The sequence below is a fragment of the Diplotaxodon limnothrissa genome, linkage group LG12 (genome assembly GCF_057381915.1).
Source record: "Diplotaxodon limnothrissa isolate DT_005_m linkage group LG12, D_limnothrissa_male_GT1.1, whole genome shotgun sequence".
In the NCBI taxonomy this organism is placed as follows: domain Eukaryota; kingdom Metazoa; phylum Chordata; class Actinopteri; order Cichliformes; family Cichlidae; genus Diplotaxodon; species Diplotaxodon limnothrissa.
This window is the reverse complement of record NC_140607.1, coordinates 7543998-7560420: the sequence shown is the minus strand read 5'-3', so window position 1 is coordinate 7560420 and position 16423 is coordinate 7543998. Positions and strand designations below refer to the sequence as shown.

At 39.6% G+C, this 16423-nt stretch overlaps 1 protein-coding gene across 1 annotated transcript in view; it reads left to right on the top strand.

The window, feature by feature from the left end:
* The first annotated feature begins 3750 nt into the window (after positions 1-3750).
* The window catches only part of citb (citron rho-interacting serine/threonine kinase b), a 48097-nt gene continuing 35424 nt past the window's right edge, over positions 3751-16423 (top strand). Inside the window, 3 exon segments of the mRNA XM_085367881.1 lie at positions 3751-3834; positions 9802-9945; positions 10508-10627. Of these exon segments, the coding sequence (XP_085224007.1) occupies positions 3751-3834; positions 9802-9945; positions 10508-10627 (348 nt within the window).

Here is a 16423-nt window from a genome sequence, read left to right as displayed (position 1 = left end):
ATATAGGGAAAAATATTAACATCTGTTCTATGGATAAATAGTTGTACAGTTGCCTAAAGTCTCTTTATATTGTAAGGTAAACACTCTACAATAATAGAGAGAAAATACCAACAATTACACGACCACCTATGAGCAAGCACTTTGGCGACAGTGAGAAGGAAAAACGTACTTTTAATAGGAAGAAACGTCTGGCAGAACCAGGCTCAGGGAGTGGCATCTGCCATTGGGAAAGAGGTTAGAGAGACAGGACAAAAGACACACTGTGGAAGAAAGCCTAACTAAGGTCGGGCAGAAGGATTTTAAATTATTCTTTGTTAGTATAAGTTTATTAATTTTCCTTTTATTTTTTGATAATCATTTTTAAGGTTTAAGTAAATGCAAACCCCCTGGCTCAAAAACAAGGTTTGAAACCTTTTCCAGTTTTTAATAGAGGGTAAAAATTTCTTCAGAGTATACCAACGTTTTTATATGCAAGAAAAATCATGAAAAATAAATCTTTTTTCTTTTTCTTCTACTTCTTTTTTTGACTAATAAGGGATTAATCAACTGCTTAAAGCCTATTATTAGGGCTGATGATCAAAGGGACACAAATCAGACCAACCCCGGTGGTTCTTTATTATAGACTGTGGCTCCCTCTGTGGAAAAGATGATGATATTACATTCACCTTCCCCAAGTGATGAATAAGAGATGATCATCCTACTTTCACTACTTGCAGCTCTCTTCCTGCAGATCTGAAAAGTATTTTAGGATTGTGATGTGTTATAAATATTTATGCTATAAAACTGTATCTGAGCTCTTTCTGAATCATTGCCAATCCCTTTGTGTACAAAATGTTTTGAAACAAGTGAAGGTTATTATAGAGATTCATGACCAAAATATGTAAATTGTTGACATATTCTGTGAAGCTTCAGTATTTAGAAGCAGTCGGAACGACCAACAAAAGAAGACGAAGAGCTTTCTGCCTGTGCTGGATTGTGAGTGACAATTCTCCATCCCCTTTTCACGTCAGTTGCCTAATTAACTGATTGAGTAATCAATTTTAAAATCCTCTAAAGAGCAAAATTAGCTCCCTTAATAGTGACAGTTTGGAGTGAATATGAGCAGAGTCTTTTAGTACTTTGTGTTCTGTGCTTATGTAACACCAACCCTTAGTCATACAGGCCTGACTTTGCCTTTTTTTTTTCAACTGATGCAAGGTTTGGCTTCCTGTTATGTAACAGAACCAGGCTCTTCAAACCTCTAGATTACTGTATTTCTCCGTGATAGCCCTCACCCTAAACCAACATAGCAGAACATACAGAATGCAGAAATGATGCTATATAAAATATTTTGCCAGTGGGTGGCAGTGTTTTTGCACTGCTCCTTCTGGTCAATGACTTGGAAAGCTTGTAACACCTGCAGAAGAGGTACTGCTCTTTCTGGGAATTTCAGTTTTTCCCTGTTGATAGTTTCTGCCATTCGTATGCTCAATAATATTTCCTAATGTTTACAGGAACAAAATAACCCCTAAATTCAAGAATCCTGTGCTTGCTCGCTTTAAAACAATTTGACACCAATCATCAGTCAATACAATATGGATGGTGGTCCATCCATATTACTTAATGCATGAGCAGTGGTGTACATTACAGTGAAATACAAGTGAAAACAGCCTTGGAAAAGGCCTGTTATTTTCCATCTTCACTTCAGAATTAAGCTGTGGTCTTAGACACATACAATACCTTGTTGCTAGGTAACATCAGTATGATGCCTGTGCTCAGCCCAGTACTCAAGATCACTTTGAAAATGCACCCTTATTTCACACTAATGCCAGTAAATTATGCTAACTAAAATATTCCATGAACAGTTTTGTCAGTAAATTGACTTCATTGTGACTTTAATGTTAATTGTAATCAGACTAACTTGTAATGACAGGTAAAATTTTACCATTTTATTCAATGTAGATCCACACTTGTATATATATTAGCTATAAAGGTTGGGAAAAGTACCAAGTGGAAACTTTACATACCTTTAATAACATGCTGGATTGTGCAGTGGCGTAAGCTAGAAGTAGCTCTATTTATAAATCATCACACATTTTTTCCTTCAGATATTTAAGGATCAACAAAACAAACATTATGTAATACTCTACTCCACAGATTTTGGTTTTCAGGTTTCCATAGCAGGTGTGTGTGCGCTATTTCTGAGTGTCATCCCAAGGTCTGTATGCTGAACTCTATAATTAAGGGCTCTTCCTGTATGTGTGCTTTTGCAAACACAGGCTGTTTCACAGTAACTGAAACAATGTAAAAGTGTTGTTAATGCACCAGATTCAAGGAGCAAAGAGGCAAAACTGGTCCGTTACCTACAGCAAGGAGGATGTGCAGAGTTGGAGATGAGAAAGTGGAGGTGTGAGCTGATTCAAGGCCAACATATGGGGGTATGCAGGCCTTAAGAAAGAAAAAAGATGGCTTTTGTTACACAACTAAGTCAGTGATTTCATAACCTTTTTTTAAGTATGAAAGACACGGAGATCTAATTAGCAGCCATAACAAAGCATAAGTGAGTACTTCCCATGTTCTCTGTCTGCCACTGATTACTGTCACACGCACTAAATGTACAGTACTGTATTTTCACCTTGATAGCATTTTGTCCCTTCTGTTGCGTTGATGTAGTACTGCTTGCCAGGTTAGGTTCTGCCATCTGTTACAGAGTGTGTAATCTGTCACTGTGTGCGTGTAGTTTGCAAGTCAGTGCCACGGTGACGTGTCACTTAGATTGCCAGACACCAGGGACCTTGTTAAGTTGTGACATGACATGTACCATTATTCTGTTAGCCCATGTGCAATAATACTTTCATGTATATTGCACCTGGTTTCAGTACTTTAAGTGTACTTTGTTACAGAGCTATTAGACACCATTATGGTTTACTGCTTCTATTGGGCCTTACTGGGTTTAAGCTAAAAGAGGGAAAATATATGTGAAAATGCAACATGTGGCTGACTCAGCTGTTCACAGCTCCTGCCTTTATGTGGGAAAAGTCTTTCACAGTCCATGCAAATGGGCTGATTAATTACTTTGCTGATTTAAAGTAATTTAAAAAAGATTACTATTGTAGGTTACAAACCATATTTGGCCGACAACCTTGGAGTACTTGAGTCTTTTTCCGTCAACTTGAAAATGAAAACAGATATTTGCTGTAACAGCACTCTTGTCCTGTCAGTTATTAGACTGCAGCTCTGCTCCTCAATTAGAAGCTGTTTAATAATGGTCACTGCATTTAGAAACTAATGAGGTGCCCAGTTTAAGAAGTCTTAAGCAAAATAAATGATGTACAGTATGTGGATCAGGCTGCTGACATTAGTGTGATTAGTTCTGGCTGCTACAGAATAGAGAGGAAGACAGAATTTGGGGAACGGTAAGGGTGAACAGATGACAAATAAGTGAGAGAGAGATAGCTTCCTCTCACACTATGGTATGTGATCTGGTCTGCTGCATTACTCTACAATGCATTTTCTATGTAGTCCTCCACTCCCTCCCTCTCTCCACTCTCTGTAAGCAGTAATCTCCAGTCGCTCTCACTGCCTCGCAGCTTTCTGCCCTGCCACAGCGCATCTCTCTCTCTCTCTCTCTCTCTCTCTCTCTCATTCTATCTCTCTCTCTCACTCTCTCTCCTTTCGGCTCTACTTTCTCCCCAGTGAGGATGACAACCCCGAATTTGATGAACCAGCGAAGCTCTCATTCCGGCTGGTGGCTTCTGAGGGAGACCCCACATGAATGGGCTTACTGGACGAGGAGGTGCCGCGTCTAAGGAGCTTCGTAGGAAACCTGTCAGCTGTAGCAGTCGCTGAGTGAGTGTTATACTATTTTACTTAGGGTTTCTGTCAAGAATAAAGAATGAGTGAGGGTGATGACTGGATCGGGGAAAGAATGAAACCAGGATTTTATTGCTTTTCAGGTGTGACAGTGCATTATTTCCCCTTTAAGCATGCTGGAACCATTAGTTGACTGATTGATTGTCTGACACTACAGCTGAGGATTTATAGACTTATGAGATAACTAAGGCAGCGTTGAGCTTACGCAGCAGCTGTATCCCGTCTGTCAGGGCTGAGCACTGTTCTTGGTCACGACACTGAAATGCTGTGCCTTTGTTTGCCCATCTCTCTTCATCGCTGTGCTTACTGTAGCATACACTCATACAGATGGCTATCACTCCCTAGGGTTGTGTTCAAACTCACCATTGTTTGTAAATGGTCAGATTACGATCACATCAGGCTTTTCCAAACATCTATCTATACTAAGAGTGGGGAAGTTTTGAAACAAAGTTGACATGACTATTTATCATGTAAGGATTTTTCAGGTGATCTTAGCTCACTTTAACAATCCACTTGGCTGTAATAGTTATATGTGGAAAAAGGTCTGAAATAACAAAGTCTGATAAAGTCAGAAAAAGTGTAACAAGATGAAGGCTGTGGTTGGTGGAAGGCATCTCTATGGTAACAGCAGGTTATGCCAAGGTTAGAAGAGAGGTGAAGGAAGCTTGGGGCTTCTTTCTGGCGCACATTTAGGTGGATTGCAAATTACGTTACTGACGGGACTTAAGAGGATCAGCAAAACCGAATATTAATGAGGAAATTGTGAAAGAAAACAGAGGAAATTTACATACAATAAACTGTGTAAAAGTATTAAACACAACTCAAACCAGGGAGGGGGGATTTCTAAACTTCATCTACAGTATTCTGACTATATTTAATTTAAAACAGTTCATCAGGAGGGTTGGTTTGTTGGAGTTTCATCTCTAGTTTCCTGTTTGCGGAGGCAGGCCAGTCTGATGGTAGAGGGCAAAGAAAGAATAGAAGACACCGAGAAACTCTCGGCAGTAAAGATCTTCCAATGTTAATGCGAGCAGCGACGAGAGAGAGTTCGCTGCACCACATCCTCAAGTGTCATTTCCCCAAAAGGCTCCTTTAGAAGCCCACACTGATCCTCTTTGTCATTTGGATTTGAAGTATAACGATGAGCTAGATTTGTGAAGTGGTTTTCCAAATGCTCAGCATAAATTGTGACATTCATTCAATTTGATCGCCGAAAATGGCTGTCTCTGGAGCTCCAGAGCATTCAGTAGCTAGTCCGTAGCACTGATGGAGCTAGTTAAAAGTAAAAGTGTTTTTGGTGCCACGTCGTGAATGTAGGACAGGTTTTAGGAAGGCTAACCAGTCAGTTAGTGATTAAAGTCTAACTGTGGTCTGCACATTTTAACATGGCAGCAGATCTGTCTACAACTGGCTGCTTGGTAACTGGAAGCATTGAAGTGCAGCTCTGAATACCATTTTAACTGTTTCAGGGTGGAATTTTCCTATAAAGCTTATGTAACAACTGATATTTCTGGCCAGTGTTTATTTTGAATGTGCTAGTTCTTCATGCTGTAAGTATAAAAACCTCTAGTGTCACTTGAATTGCCTTAAAACCTCTATCTTATGGAAAATAGTATCTTATATCAATTTCTGATATTCCCATGCACTAGGCCTATGATGGACCTTCAAATTAATATTACTGTAGTCAAGCACCAAATAACATGGATAAGGCTATATTAGTAGTAGCCTTCAAAACTAAAATGCTAGCAGGAAACTGTGGAGCTAGAGAGCCTTGCACTGGGGTATTGTTAATTTGTCGTTGTCATGACAATCAGCATAAAATCTCACAGTATACATGGAAAAGATGGCCTGAAAGATCAACTTAGAGGGAAGTGGTTGAAAGAAAGACATTGAGCTTGTTCTTAGGGAGAATCTGTCCCACTACAAAGTTGCAACAGGTCTGTGATTCACCGCTGCCCATACAGTGGCCGTGGCCCTTGGTCACCTAGACTGAATGTGGAGCAACACCATGACTGGGATGCAACCTCTCTCCACTCTCCTCCTCTTCAACAACTCTGACTCACAGCCCAGCACGCATTATTCAGCCCACGAAAAAGAGCTCTTCGAATGAAGCCAGTGTTCTTCTCGGAGCTCTCATTTGTCTCATTTAAAGTTTTTCTGGAGTTGTTTTGATTGCACTAGCACGCCAAACTATGTTCAGGATTTGAACACTGTTAAGTTTGAACAACACAAATCTAGAGATGTTCAGTGGATACAGATTGGCTAGCTCAGAGGTCAAACTGTCTTTCCTGTTGTTGCAATGAGGTTTTAAAAGTATAGTTATTAGTAATTGCTTTGTGGGAGCTAATTATTGCTGAGGAGGAGCCCAGCTGCACAGTCTGTTAGCTCAGCTGATTATGGGCAGTCAGCTAGCACTCGAATTTTAGAGGAAGACAGCCAGATCTGAATCCCATCTGGTGCCTCATGCTCAGATGGCACCCCTAACCACCAACTTTACAACTGGCTGGCTGCAGATGAAGTTCTCCACATTGTTAAGAAGTGTCAGCACATATAGATTCATTAGTGGCTTTGAGCCTCTTAGACCCACAAGCAGACATGAACCAAAGGCACATAAATCTTCTGTGCCTCTCTGAGTCAAAACAATTTCACAGGAGTGAAAATCTTTTGGGGATCACACTTGCAAAATTGTTTTTCTAACCGCACCGTCACCATTGAATACAAATGGGACTTTTTGACATCTCATATAAAGTATACAGAGGGAACATGCGCCTCTGACGTGATGTGCTTACAGGCTGAAAAATCATCAGGTGCATGAGGAAGCTAACCTCATGCATCATCACCCATTACAAGCCACCTGCTCCTGCATCATGTTGTGCCAGTGAAACTTGAACTCTAGGCTGATGCAGCTTGGGCACATGCTGCGTGGCCTGTTGTGATACCGGACAGAACACTCAAAAAAAAAACCTTGAAGCATGATGATTACAGAATGTCAGATTTCCGGAGGAAGTATTAGTAAGCACCAGCAGCGTCTTTAGAAGTTCACAGTGTGTGTTGTTCATCTGCATAGTGTGCACAGCTTAGTTTCCACTTAGAAATCCATGCAGTCTTCTGGTAAACATCCTGATTATGGAAAAAATAGCAAAATTTCACTAACAGAGTATTGTCAAGAAACGGAAGTTTTCCTGCTATGTTCATTTCTTTAGAGACATTACCAGCCATCTAAACCCTAAGCTTAAACATTATCTGTACATATTCTGACTTCATTATTTGAAATTTCGCTATCTTTAATATGACCATCCCCCACTGCAAAAGCATTTATATGGCAGAAAATCAGAGGAACCAAACTAGATGCCCTTAAAACAAAATAATAAAGCATTTAAATAGTAAATTAAATGTCTTATGAACACAGTGCAGCGGCAGTAGAGCACATACAGTAGTTGAGCTTGAGCCGAGCTTGTTACTTTAGCAAGGAGTGGGAGGTGAGCCTGTGCTTTTAATAGACATCCTGCCTCTGCCACTCATTCTTGTGCATGCTACTTGATCACAAAAGCTGCCAAATATATCCAGTGGTGGTAAAAGAGGCTGTTGTTGTGAACACGAGCAGGCTATTTTTAGTCTCTACCAGGAGAGAATATATGATCACGTATTTGATCAGCACAGTGGTTTGCTTACTAAATATCTAAGCTGTGAACAGCATCCTTTATCTTCTAGTCATCTGTGGTATCATGTTAATGGAGTAAGTGTTAATGTATAAAGTGTCGCTGCTCTGGAATGACTCTGTGCTATGTGAATTTCGCAAGTCTTCAGTGTTTGTTTGATAAATGCTATTTTTGGTATGAAAGTGAGCATTTGAGTTGAGATTTAAAGTGTATGTAATCACGGTACATTTGCCCGAGTCACTACATGCAGTAAACAGGATTTAATCTAGTTTTGGTTTGATAGTTTTGACAATATACCACTTATTTACTTTTTACATATGTAAACACATAGACACATGAATTCTGTTATGTATGGTCACAGGAACTATCCCAACTGACTTATGGAATAAGTCATCTATACAGTATGATTATGAAAGGTAAGTGTTTTACATAAGAGCACTGAGTCAGCCCTTCATATTTCAAGAGAGGATAAGCAGAAACTGTTTATTGTAATGTGTCTCTAACTGCTATCCGTTCCCTCTCACCTACAGATTAATGACTGCATCTATCAACTCTCCTGATAAGACCATCTCCTTTGGCACAGCCTCATTACTTTAAAAGCACCAAAACAAAGGCCAGGATTGCCAGACACATGTCACAGGTATAACTTTTCACATGGTAAGAGTTTGTTTCTAGAGTCAGCCATCTGTTTGCCAGTTTGCCTTGCCTGATGTGTTTTTCTGTATGTTTGGAATTTCTGGCTATTTACCCTTGTGGCTACACTATGTGCTTTACCTTTAACGGCTATGGTAAGAATAAAAATCTCTCAGGTTCAGCAACTGCTGTGAAAAATATACTAATTAATCCTGACTGATGTGATGTAAGTGATGCTTAGCAAAGAAGCTGCATAATCTTTCTCATAAAGTTGTCGTGATAAAGGTGATGAAACATTTAAAAATATTAAATTCAGTTTTATTTATATTGCATTGCTAATATATATTGTAATATATCTATATCACTAAAGCACTTCTGGATGGATGCAAACTGCATTTCGTTGCCCTGTACCTGTGCATGTGCAATGACAATAAAGTTGAATTCTATTCTAATTCTATTCTATCAAATCACAACATCCAACCCATCAAGACACTTTATACTGGGAGGTAAAGACCTTACAATAATAGAGACAAACCCCAACAATCAGATGCCCTTGTGTGAGCATCCACTTGGTAACTGTGGGGAGGCAAAACTCCAGGCTCGGAGAAGGGGTCCCTTCACCCCCATCTGAGTACGGGGTGTGGGGAACTGAACTGAGAAGGTGCTCAGACATTTACAAGTGAAATAAGGATCCTTATGAATTGTGAATCATGCTAAGCTACATTAGTCCAAGAATAAAAACATGGAGTTGAAAAATGGTCCCTTTTAATTTTTGTTTTGCTGCACAAGCTCATCAACAAATGTTACCATTTTATTTCATAGCTTACACAAGTTAATTCTCACAAACAGATATATTATTTTGTTGAATGTGCTCTACTGATTGGTGGTGAGATTCAGTTTTGTATTGACTGTTTGTTTTTGTATGCAACTCTATCAAAATACTCAAAGTTAGGCATCTGGTTCAGTACATCGAACCAAGCAGCTCGTAACACAAAGAATCCATCAGTGAGGGAGCAGTAATATCTCAGCTACTTCAACACCTCCGTCTCGTTCTTAAGCACATATTTAAACCTGTCAGAAGGAAACTTTGCTGACTTATAAGATCTGGCTAATGTAATCTGTATGACTCAAAACATACCTCTTATAACACCTCCACAAGCCCCAACCAGATGAAGATATAATGAGCAGTGTACTTCAGTGTCCTGAGTCACATATAAATGTGTGCAGATTTACACCAATCCACCTTTATTCATGTCACTGTATTTCTCTGAGCTGTCTGCTGAAAGACTTGTGAGTGACACATCATTTTGGATTCCTGTACCACACTGACCCTTTGGTTTTACTGGCTGCAACACCCATGCCGTGGTGCTGTGTTTTCGTGAGCATGTGTCTGCATTGTGACTGTGTTAGTGCTGCTATAGACTAAGCGCTGTCACAGTATCTGTGACTGTGCTGCCTGTCCTGCTGTTTCTCTGCTTTCCAACCCTCCTCTTGGCCTGTAATGCTATAATGGCAAATGTAATTGTAACATCAATCACTACCAATGACATGTGGCACCAAACAAGTCTACTGCACTTTTACACAGACACACACAGACAGATAAGCATATTACATGCATGTTGTGACAATTGCACAAATATACTGTTTTTCCTTTCAGGTTGAGCAAGAGATCTCGCTCATTCAGAGGAAGATGTCTGACCTTGAGTCAGTGCTCCAGCAAAAGGACATAGAGTTGAAGGCCTCAGAGACTCAGAGGACAATCCTAGAACAGGATCTGGCCACTTATATCACCGAATGCAGTGTGAGTATCTCCAGGGATTATAAGACAGAGACATAGCACTGGAAAGAGTGTGAAATCTATGGAAACATTTGCTAAAAGCAAAACTGAAACTGAACTACCAGGTAAAAAGTTTTAGTACGCCTTATTTTGGAGCAAAATCGATTTTTATTAGATTTAACAGGAGATTTTATATTAACGTTTTTTATGATGTGTGACTACTGGAATTAATCAAGCACCAGAAGTGTCTCATGATGGTTGGGAAGTGGTAAGAACTGCTTCTACAAGAACTTTGTATTACTACAATCGCTAGCATATGGGCTGCTTCCTCATATGCATGTGTGTGTATGCCATATATACTATGACTCTTGCTGTCAATTCACTAAAATGCAATGGTAGATGAACAAGATATTGGAAATACTACTTAGCTGATGATAGTACGATTCAACAGCATCCAAAAAGTGAAACAACACCTATTTAACACTAACTATTTATTTCAGGATTTTGATATCAGGTTGATTTATTTTCAGCTGAGTATTCCCAACAAAGTGTCAGCTGACTGAACACAAGTTTGTCTTGATTTCAGAGTCTAAAGCGTAGTTTGGAACAGGCTCGTATGGAAGTGACACAGGAGGACGATAAAGCACTGCAGCTTCTTCATGACATCCGGGAGCAAAGCAACAAACTTCAGGAGATCAAAGAACAGGTAGGACGACATTTCGGGTGTCACATTAGGTCAGCTGGCTGAGAGTACGCCTGATGCTGTGGGCTCAGAATTGAATAATTAATGAGGAAATTAGTCAGCTCTCTACTGTTGCAATCATTTTTTGATTTCATTAAGTTTTGTTCTTTTGAGTGAAAAGACTTTTCTTTAGTGACTGTTTTCCCCTTCGTTTTCCAATGAGTATTCATGCAGTACTTTGCAGTGAAGGGAAGTACAGTATTACATAAATAACGAATTGTTTTTCAAAAAGAACATTTTAAGAGGATTTCATAATGGCAGTCAGATGGAGCAGGTCGAGCCACCAAGGCTGAGTGTGTGGGTTGTGAGTGTTAATTAGACAGGCACATGATGCTGAAACCCCACAGCTAGGGATGGGAATTGATAAGAATTTAGTGAGTCCGATTGCACTATCTATATCACGTGTCGATTGTCATTGGGTTCTCATTGGCTCTGTTTTGAGAGTCAGCACCATCACTAAGCAGCAATGAAGAAAATACATTCATGCAAATGAATTGCAAGCTGTGGGTCAAATGTTTGTGCATGTTTGCTGAGCTATTTCCCCTCTTTGTTGTGATCAGTGAGGAGTTGTTACTCAAAAAGTCATTATTTAACATAATACACGCTTTTATTTTCATGCAATGCAGTACGTTTCTAAATTACTCCAAGGAAAAAGTAATTTGTTGTACTACCTGTTACATTACGTTCATGTTACTCTGTAAAAAGCTGAAACACACTGTCTCATAATCACTATTTTACAATATAAACAACCCCACACACCAACACAAATCCCTAACGAGGACACACATCTCTAAGATCTTTCTCTTAACAGAATACAAAGCTGACCGCACAAAGCAAAGATGAAAACCAGCACAAAAAAGCGATCGCTGCAGTGATTCTGCTTTAGAAACACGAACAGGTAGAAAGGGAGGCTGCAGCCTGACTGCTCATCTGCTTGTTACCTGTTGAAGTTCAGGGTCTGTCTGCATTCACTCAGCTTTCACCCTGGGTTCTTGGCTAGCTTAGCGTTAGCATGCTGTCTTGGCAGATGCTTGCAAAGAAAGTTGTGTTAGCAGCATAATGCGGCTGTTCCTGCCCTGGATGCAGTTTTAAGCTTTATCATTTATCTCGTCCTTTTGTGCAATAAAAATAAATGCGCATATCCAAGCTCTAGACTGCATCACTATTTTCCTCTTCTGAAATCAGCTGATTGTAGCACAAGTGCAAGAATGGATAACTGGGATCGACAGGCAAGGAGACTAACAGTTCCAATGAATTGGACTACTGGGAACTGGTTCTTGATTCCCATGCCTACCCACAACAGGCTGTAGGGGTGCAATCAGTATAGCATTACCTACATCATGTGTAGAAATGCCTCATGTTGGAGTACCCTCTTAATGTAAATGATTGTGGTTTTTTTAATCCTTGAAAAACCATTTTTTATACATGTATATATTCAATTTACGGTATATGGATGGAGCGCATGTACAGCGCTTTATTGGAAAAAGGTTTGTTTACCACAAGCCTGAGAAAGAACTCATCAAAGGTTTAGTTCACTCCTCTGTTTGTAAGACCTTGCTTTATTAGGCTGAGTTGATCGTGCAGTTTTTAAGATGTTAAAATACAGTGAGTCTGTAAAGTGCTTCGACTCAGTGAGTCTCTTTGGAATCAAGAATATGTCTGATATCAAATGAGACAGGAGTGTACACACAGCTCTTAATTAATGAAATCAAAAGTGATGAGTGTGTGGCATGTGTTTGTGCGAGCATGTATAGTTCTGCAGGGGTGACGGCACAACATGAAAGAACGTTGCCAGCTGTGAGAATCAAGCTGATACAAGATTGACAATTTAGGACAAGAGATAAGGAGCATGAAAAATCATCTTCCTGGCATTATGCACCATTTTTTTTCTTAGAAAGCAACCTGTTTTCCTCAGCCTACACTAGTGCCGGTTACCAAGCACTGAATACAGGGAATATAACTGGTTGCCATGGTGATGAGAGCCATATACCTACAAGTGAGGAGAGCGCTGATGCAGTGGGCAGGCTGTCGTGATGAGGTGTTGGGGCCTTAGCTCATACTGTTTGGAAAACAGAAATTTTGACCATCACTTCATATTCTCCTTAAACAAACAGTGATCCGTGTGATGTAAGAGATTGCAAAATACCACTCGGATTAATAAATTGTCCAGAAAAAAAGTGATGGAAGTATTTTCTGGGGGGGAAGAAAATGGAAAAAAAAGCTTGAAATGGAGGGTGATATCCTGTCACAAAGCTGTAAAGTCACTTTGCGAAGTGAGGATAGTTATCACATTGTCTTTTTGGAAAGTTACAGAGATGTTGGACACAGAGCAGAATCAGTTTACAGCTTGCTTTTCACGTAAAGCATACTGTGGCCCCGGGGATCCCTCAGCAGGAGTCTGAGGAAGTTGTTTTTGTGTCTGTTTGTTTCTTTTTCTCAACATTTCAGTACTATTATTCATTTTAGCGTGTTACTGTTAACGGCTACCCTGAGGTACCCCTGAGCAAGGTACCGTCCCTACACACTGCTCCCCGGGCGCCTGCTTAGTGGGCTGCCCACTGCTTCACTGAGTGAATGGGCCAAATGCAGAGAAAAACAAGTAATTTCCCCATGGGGATCAATAAAGTATCCATTATTATTATTATTATCATTATTATTATTATTACTGTGCAGAGCTCAGACTGATAACCTGAGAGTGCAGTCAGTCTCACTGAGTTAAGTTAACAGCAGTGAGATTAGGGTTGTGGTTGATTGTGCTGGGGTACTAAAATATCAAACATTATTAGGTGTTTTCTTTTCAGTTTTCTTCTTATATGGAAGCCCTTCATGGATAAATTCTGACTAAAATAAAAAGAATTCAGACTACACTGTCAAATTTGTGAGGGTTTTCTGCTGCTCGTGTGTATTATACAGCTCTGTGTTCCCACTGGTGCCTCCCAGCAGGGTATTTACACCAGCTAAATCCTGCATTTCATCTTGAATAGCATCTGTCTCCCACGCTCTGTCACATGACTGCAGTGTTTATCACTTTTGTGCAAAAAATCATGCAGTGTTGGATCAACAAAGAGAGATTGGGGATAGATTCATTTACAAAGAGAAGAACTCTGTGCCAAAGCCAGGAAGACCTGCAAACATATAGAAAGAGACAGTTTCACTGAAGATACAAGAGTAAATAAGACCCACAGAAAAGCACACGGTTCCTTTTTTCTGCTGTATCAACAAAAAAACGTTAGAAGTCATGAAATTTAAGAAAGTACCAAGAAAGAGTGCATGAACTGTGTCTGCATATATACATAATAGAATACTGCATACAAAAAATGTTAGACTTTAAAAAACCCTGCCCAACAATGGTTTGAATTTAGTTTTGCTCCTAATAGGTCCGTCTGTGGAACAGTCCCAAACTAAGCCATGAGATGAGCGAAGATTTTGGCCAGGACTGAGTCCTGTTGACTTTCATTGTTATCAGTTGCAAACTCATGCAAGTTTCAAGAGCCTAACATTTTTCTTACTGAGTGGAAATAACTAAAACAACATTTAAGACAAATTCGATTAAAATTTTTTAGTATAGCACAAAATCACAACAATGGTTGCCTGCTTTATATTGTAATATATTATAATAATAGAGAGAAAACTAATAAAGTAATGAAGAGAAAACCCACCAATCACACAATCGCCTACAGCATAAGCAAGCACTCGGCAACAGTGGGAAGGAGAAACTTCCTTTTAACAGGAAGAAATCTGAGGCAGGACCAGGCTCAGGGAGGGGCGGGGCCATCTGCTGCGACCGGTTGGAGAGAGGTGAGGAAAGAGGTGCGTCAAGGAGAAGTGCTCAGTGCATCATGGGAAATCCCCAACAGCCTATCGCTATTGCAGCATAACTAAGGGAGGATTAAGGGTCACCTGATCCAGCTCTAACTGCAAAACTAAAAAAAGGAAGAAAAAAAGATTTAAACCTAATCTTACAAGTAGAGAGAGTTTCTGTCTCCTGAATCCAACCTGGAAGCTGGTTCAATAGGAGAGGAACATGAAAGCTGAACACTCTGCTTTTAATTATCCTAGGAACCAGAAATAACCCTGCACTCTGAGAGTGAAATGCTCCATTAGGCTGATATGGTACAATGCGGTCCAAGTAAGCGCACCACCCAAATAAAACTAAAAACGCAAGGTTTGAAACATCAGAACACAATTCAGAATCAGAATTTTTACCTCTAATAAGGTGAAAATTGCAAACTACCTTAGAAACAATACATTTATGGATCCTTATGTATTTGTCTTGTGAAGTGAGCAAGTAGGAACAATTTAATGTCATTAATTTGCTTCTTTTTCCTGTTTTTTTCCTTTGAGTTTATCAATTCTTAAAAAAAAATCCGCATAGAAAAGAAAACAGATTAATTTATTTACTTTTTTGTTTGTTTGTTTGTTTGCTTTTTTCTTTACAAGTAAACACAGATTTGAAGATCTCAGTCTTTAGGGGTTTGAGGGTGTTAACAGTGGCTTCCTTCATTGCATCAGCTCATCTAAGTTTTGAATGTCATGTCTTGTCTCAGAGTTTTTTTTTCTGTGCAGGTGTGTGAGCCACAATTATGTTCCATCTCAAGAAAAGACCGCTGCTGTGATTCAGCAATTCACAAGCTGTATTTGTTTAGCACACTGAAAGCTTTCTTTTTCATTTCTTTAGGCCAAATCATCGTTCTGCTAAAGAATTAGTGGAATTGGAGAAACATTTCTAACCCATAATCATGATTATTGTCACTATCAAATGGGAGATGTACCTATGGATCCAATGAATTGTCACTATAATGGAAACTGCCTTGCTTTAATGGAGCCAAAGTGGTCATGGTGGAGGCAAATGTTTACTTCAACATGGTGCCAAACCAGCTCAGTGATGTTTTTCTTCCTGGCCCACAGCAGTACATTCTGACAATGTGGGGACTCTTCGGATCACCATGTCTGATGCTGTGTGCTTCGACATAGACCAGTTTTAATCTGCGTCGGCTGAGCACCAATGCTCCCTGGATGCACAATGATGCTAGTTTTTATTAGACTGACAAACAGGCTGATGTACCCTGTAAGCAGATGAGGTGGTTAAAATTAGATTTGTTATGCAGTGACTAATTACTGTTTAACAGACATCTGCAAATGACTGTGGCCGATCATTGTTTCTACATTCTTTTCTCCTTTTAACGGTCTTTTCATAAATGTTTATTTTCCTCTACTATGTGATGAGTTTTGAACGTGTGCCTGGGACTGCTATAAATGATGCAGTGATCTCTAACAAGGACATCTTCTTCAGGTTCTAGTCAAACAATGTTAAGGTTGTTTGAGAAAGCGTGCAGTATTTGCTCTAACCAAATATGCTACACTGGAATGAGGACAATCTTAATGGATACTAAAAATATAGTTACGTTACCTGGATTAAGTGCTTATGATTAAGATATCAAATCCTTGCAATATTGTGCACAAGTATTAATTCAACCCTCATTTGTTCATTGCTTTGCTTCTAAGGAAACAGAGCTTCTTGCGAGTGTTTGTCTTTGTTGTCTACAGTATGTTCAACATGTTTTAGTAAGCTTTCATAAACCTTTAAGAAACCTTATTTCAAAGTTGAATCCTGTCACTGTGCATCTGGAAAGCCCTATTTGTCACCATGTAAAAAACCATTTGTAAAAGTCCAATCGGACAATGCTCCCAGCTTTCTGACTGTAGTTTGATGAAGCCCAAATTTTGAAAAACATCACCATGCTTCCCTTGTGATGATTT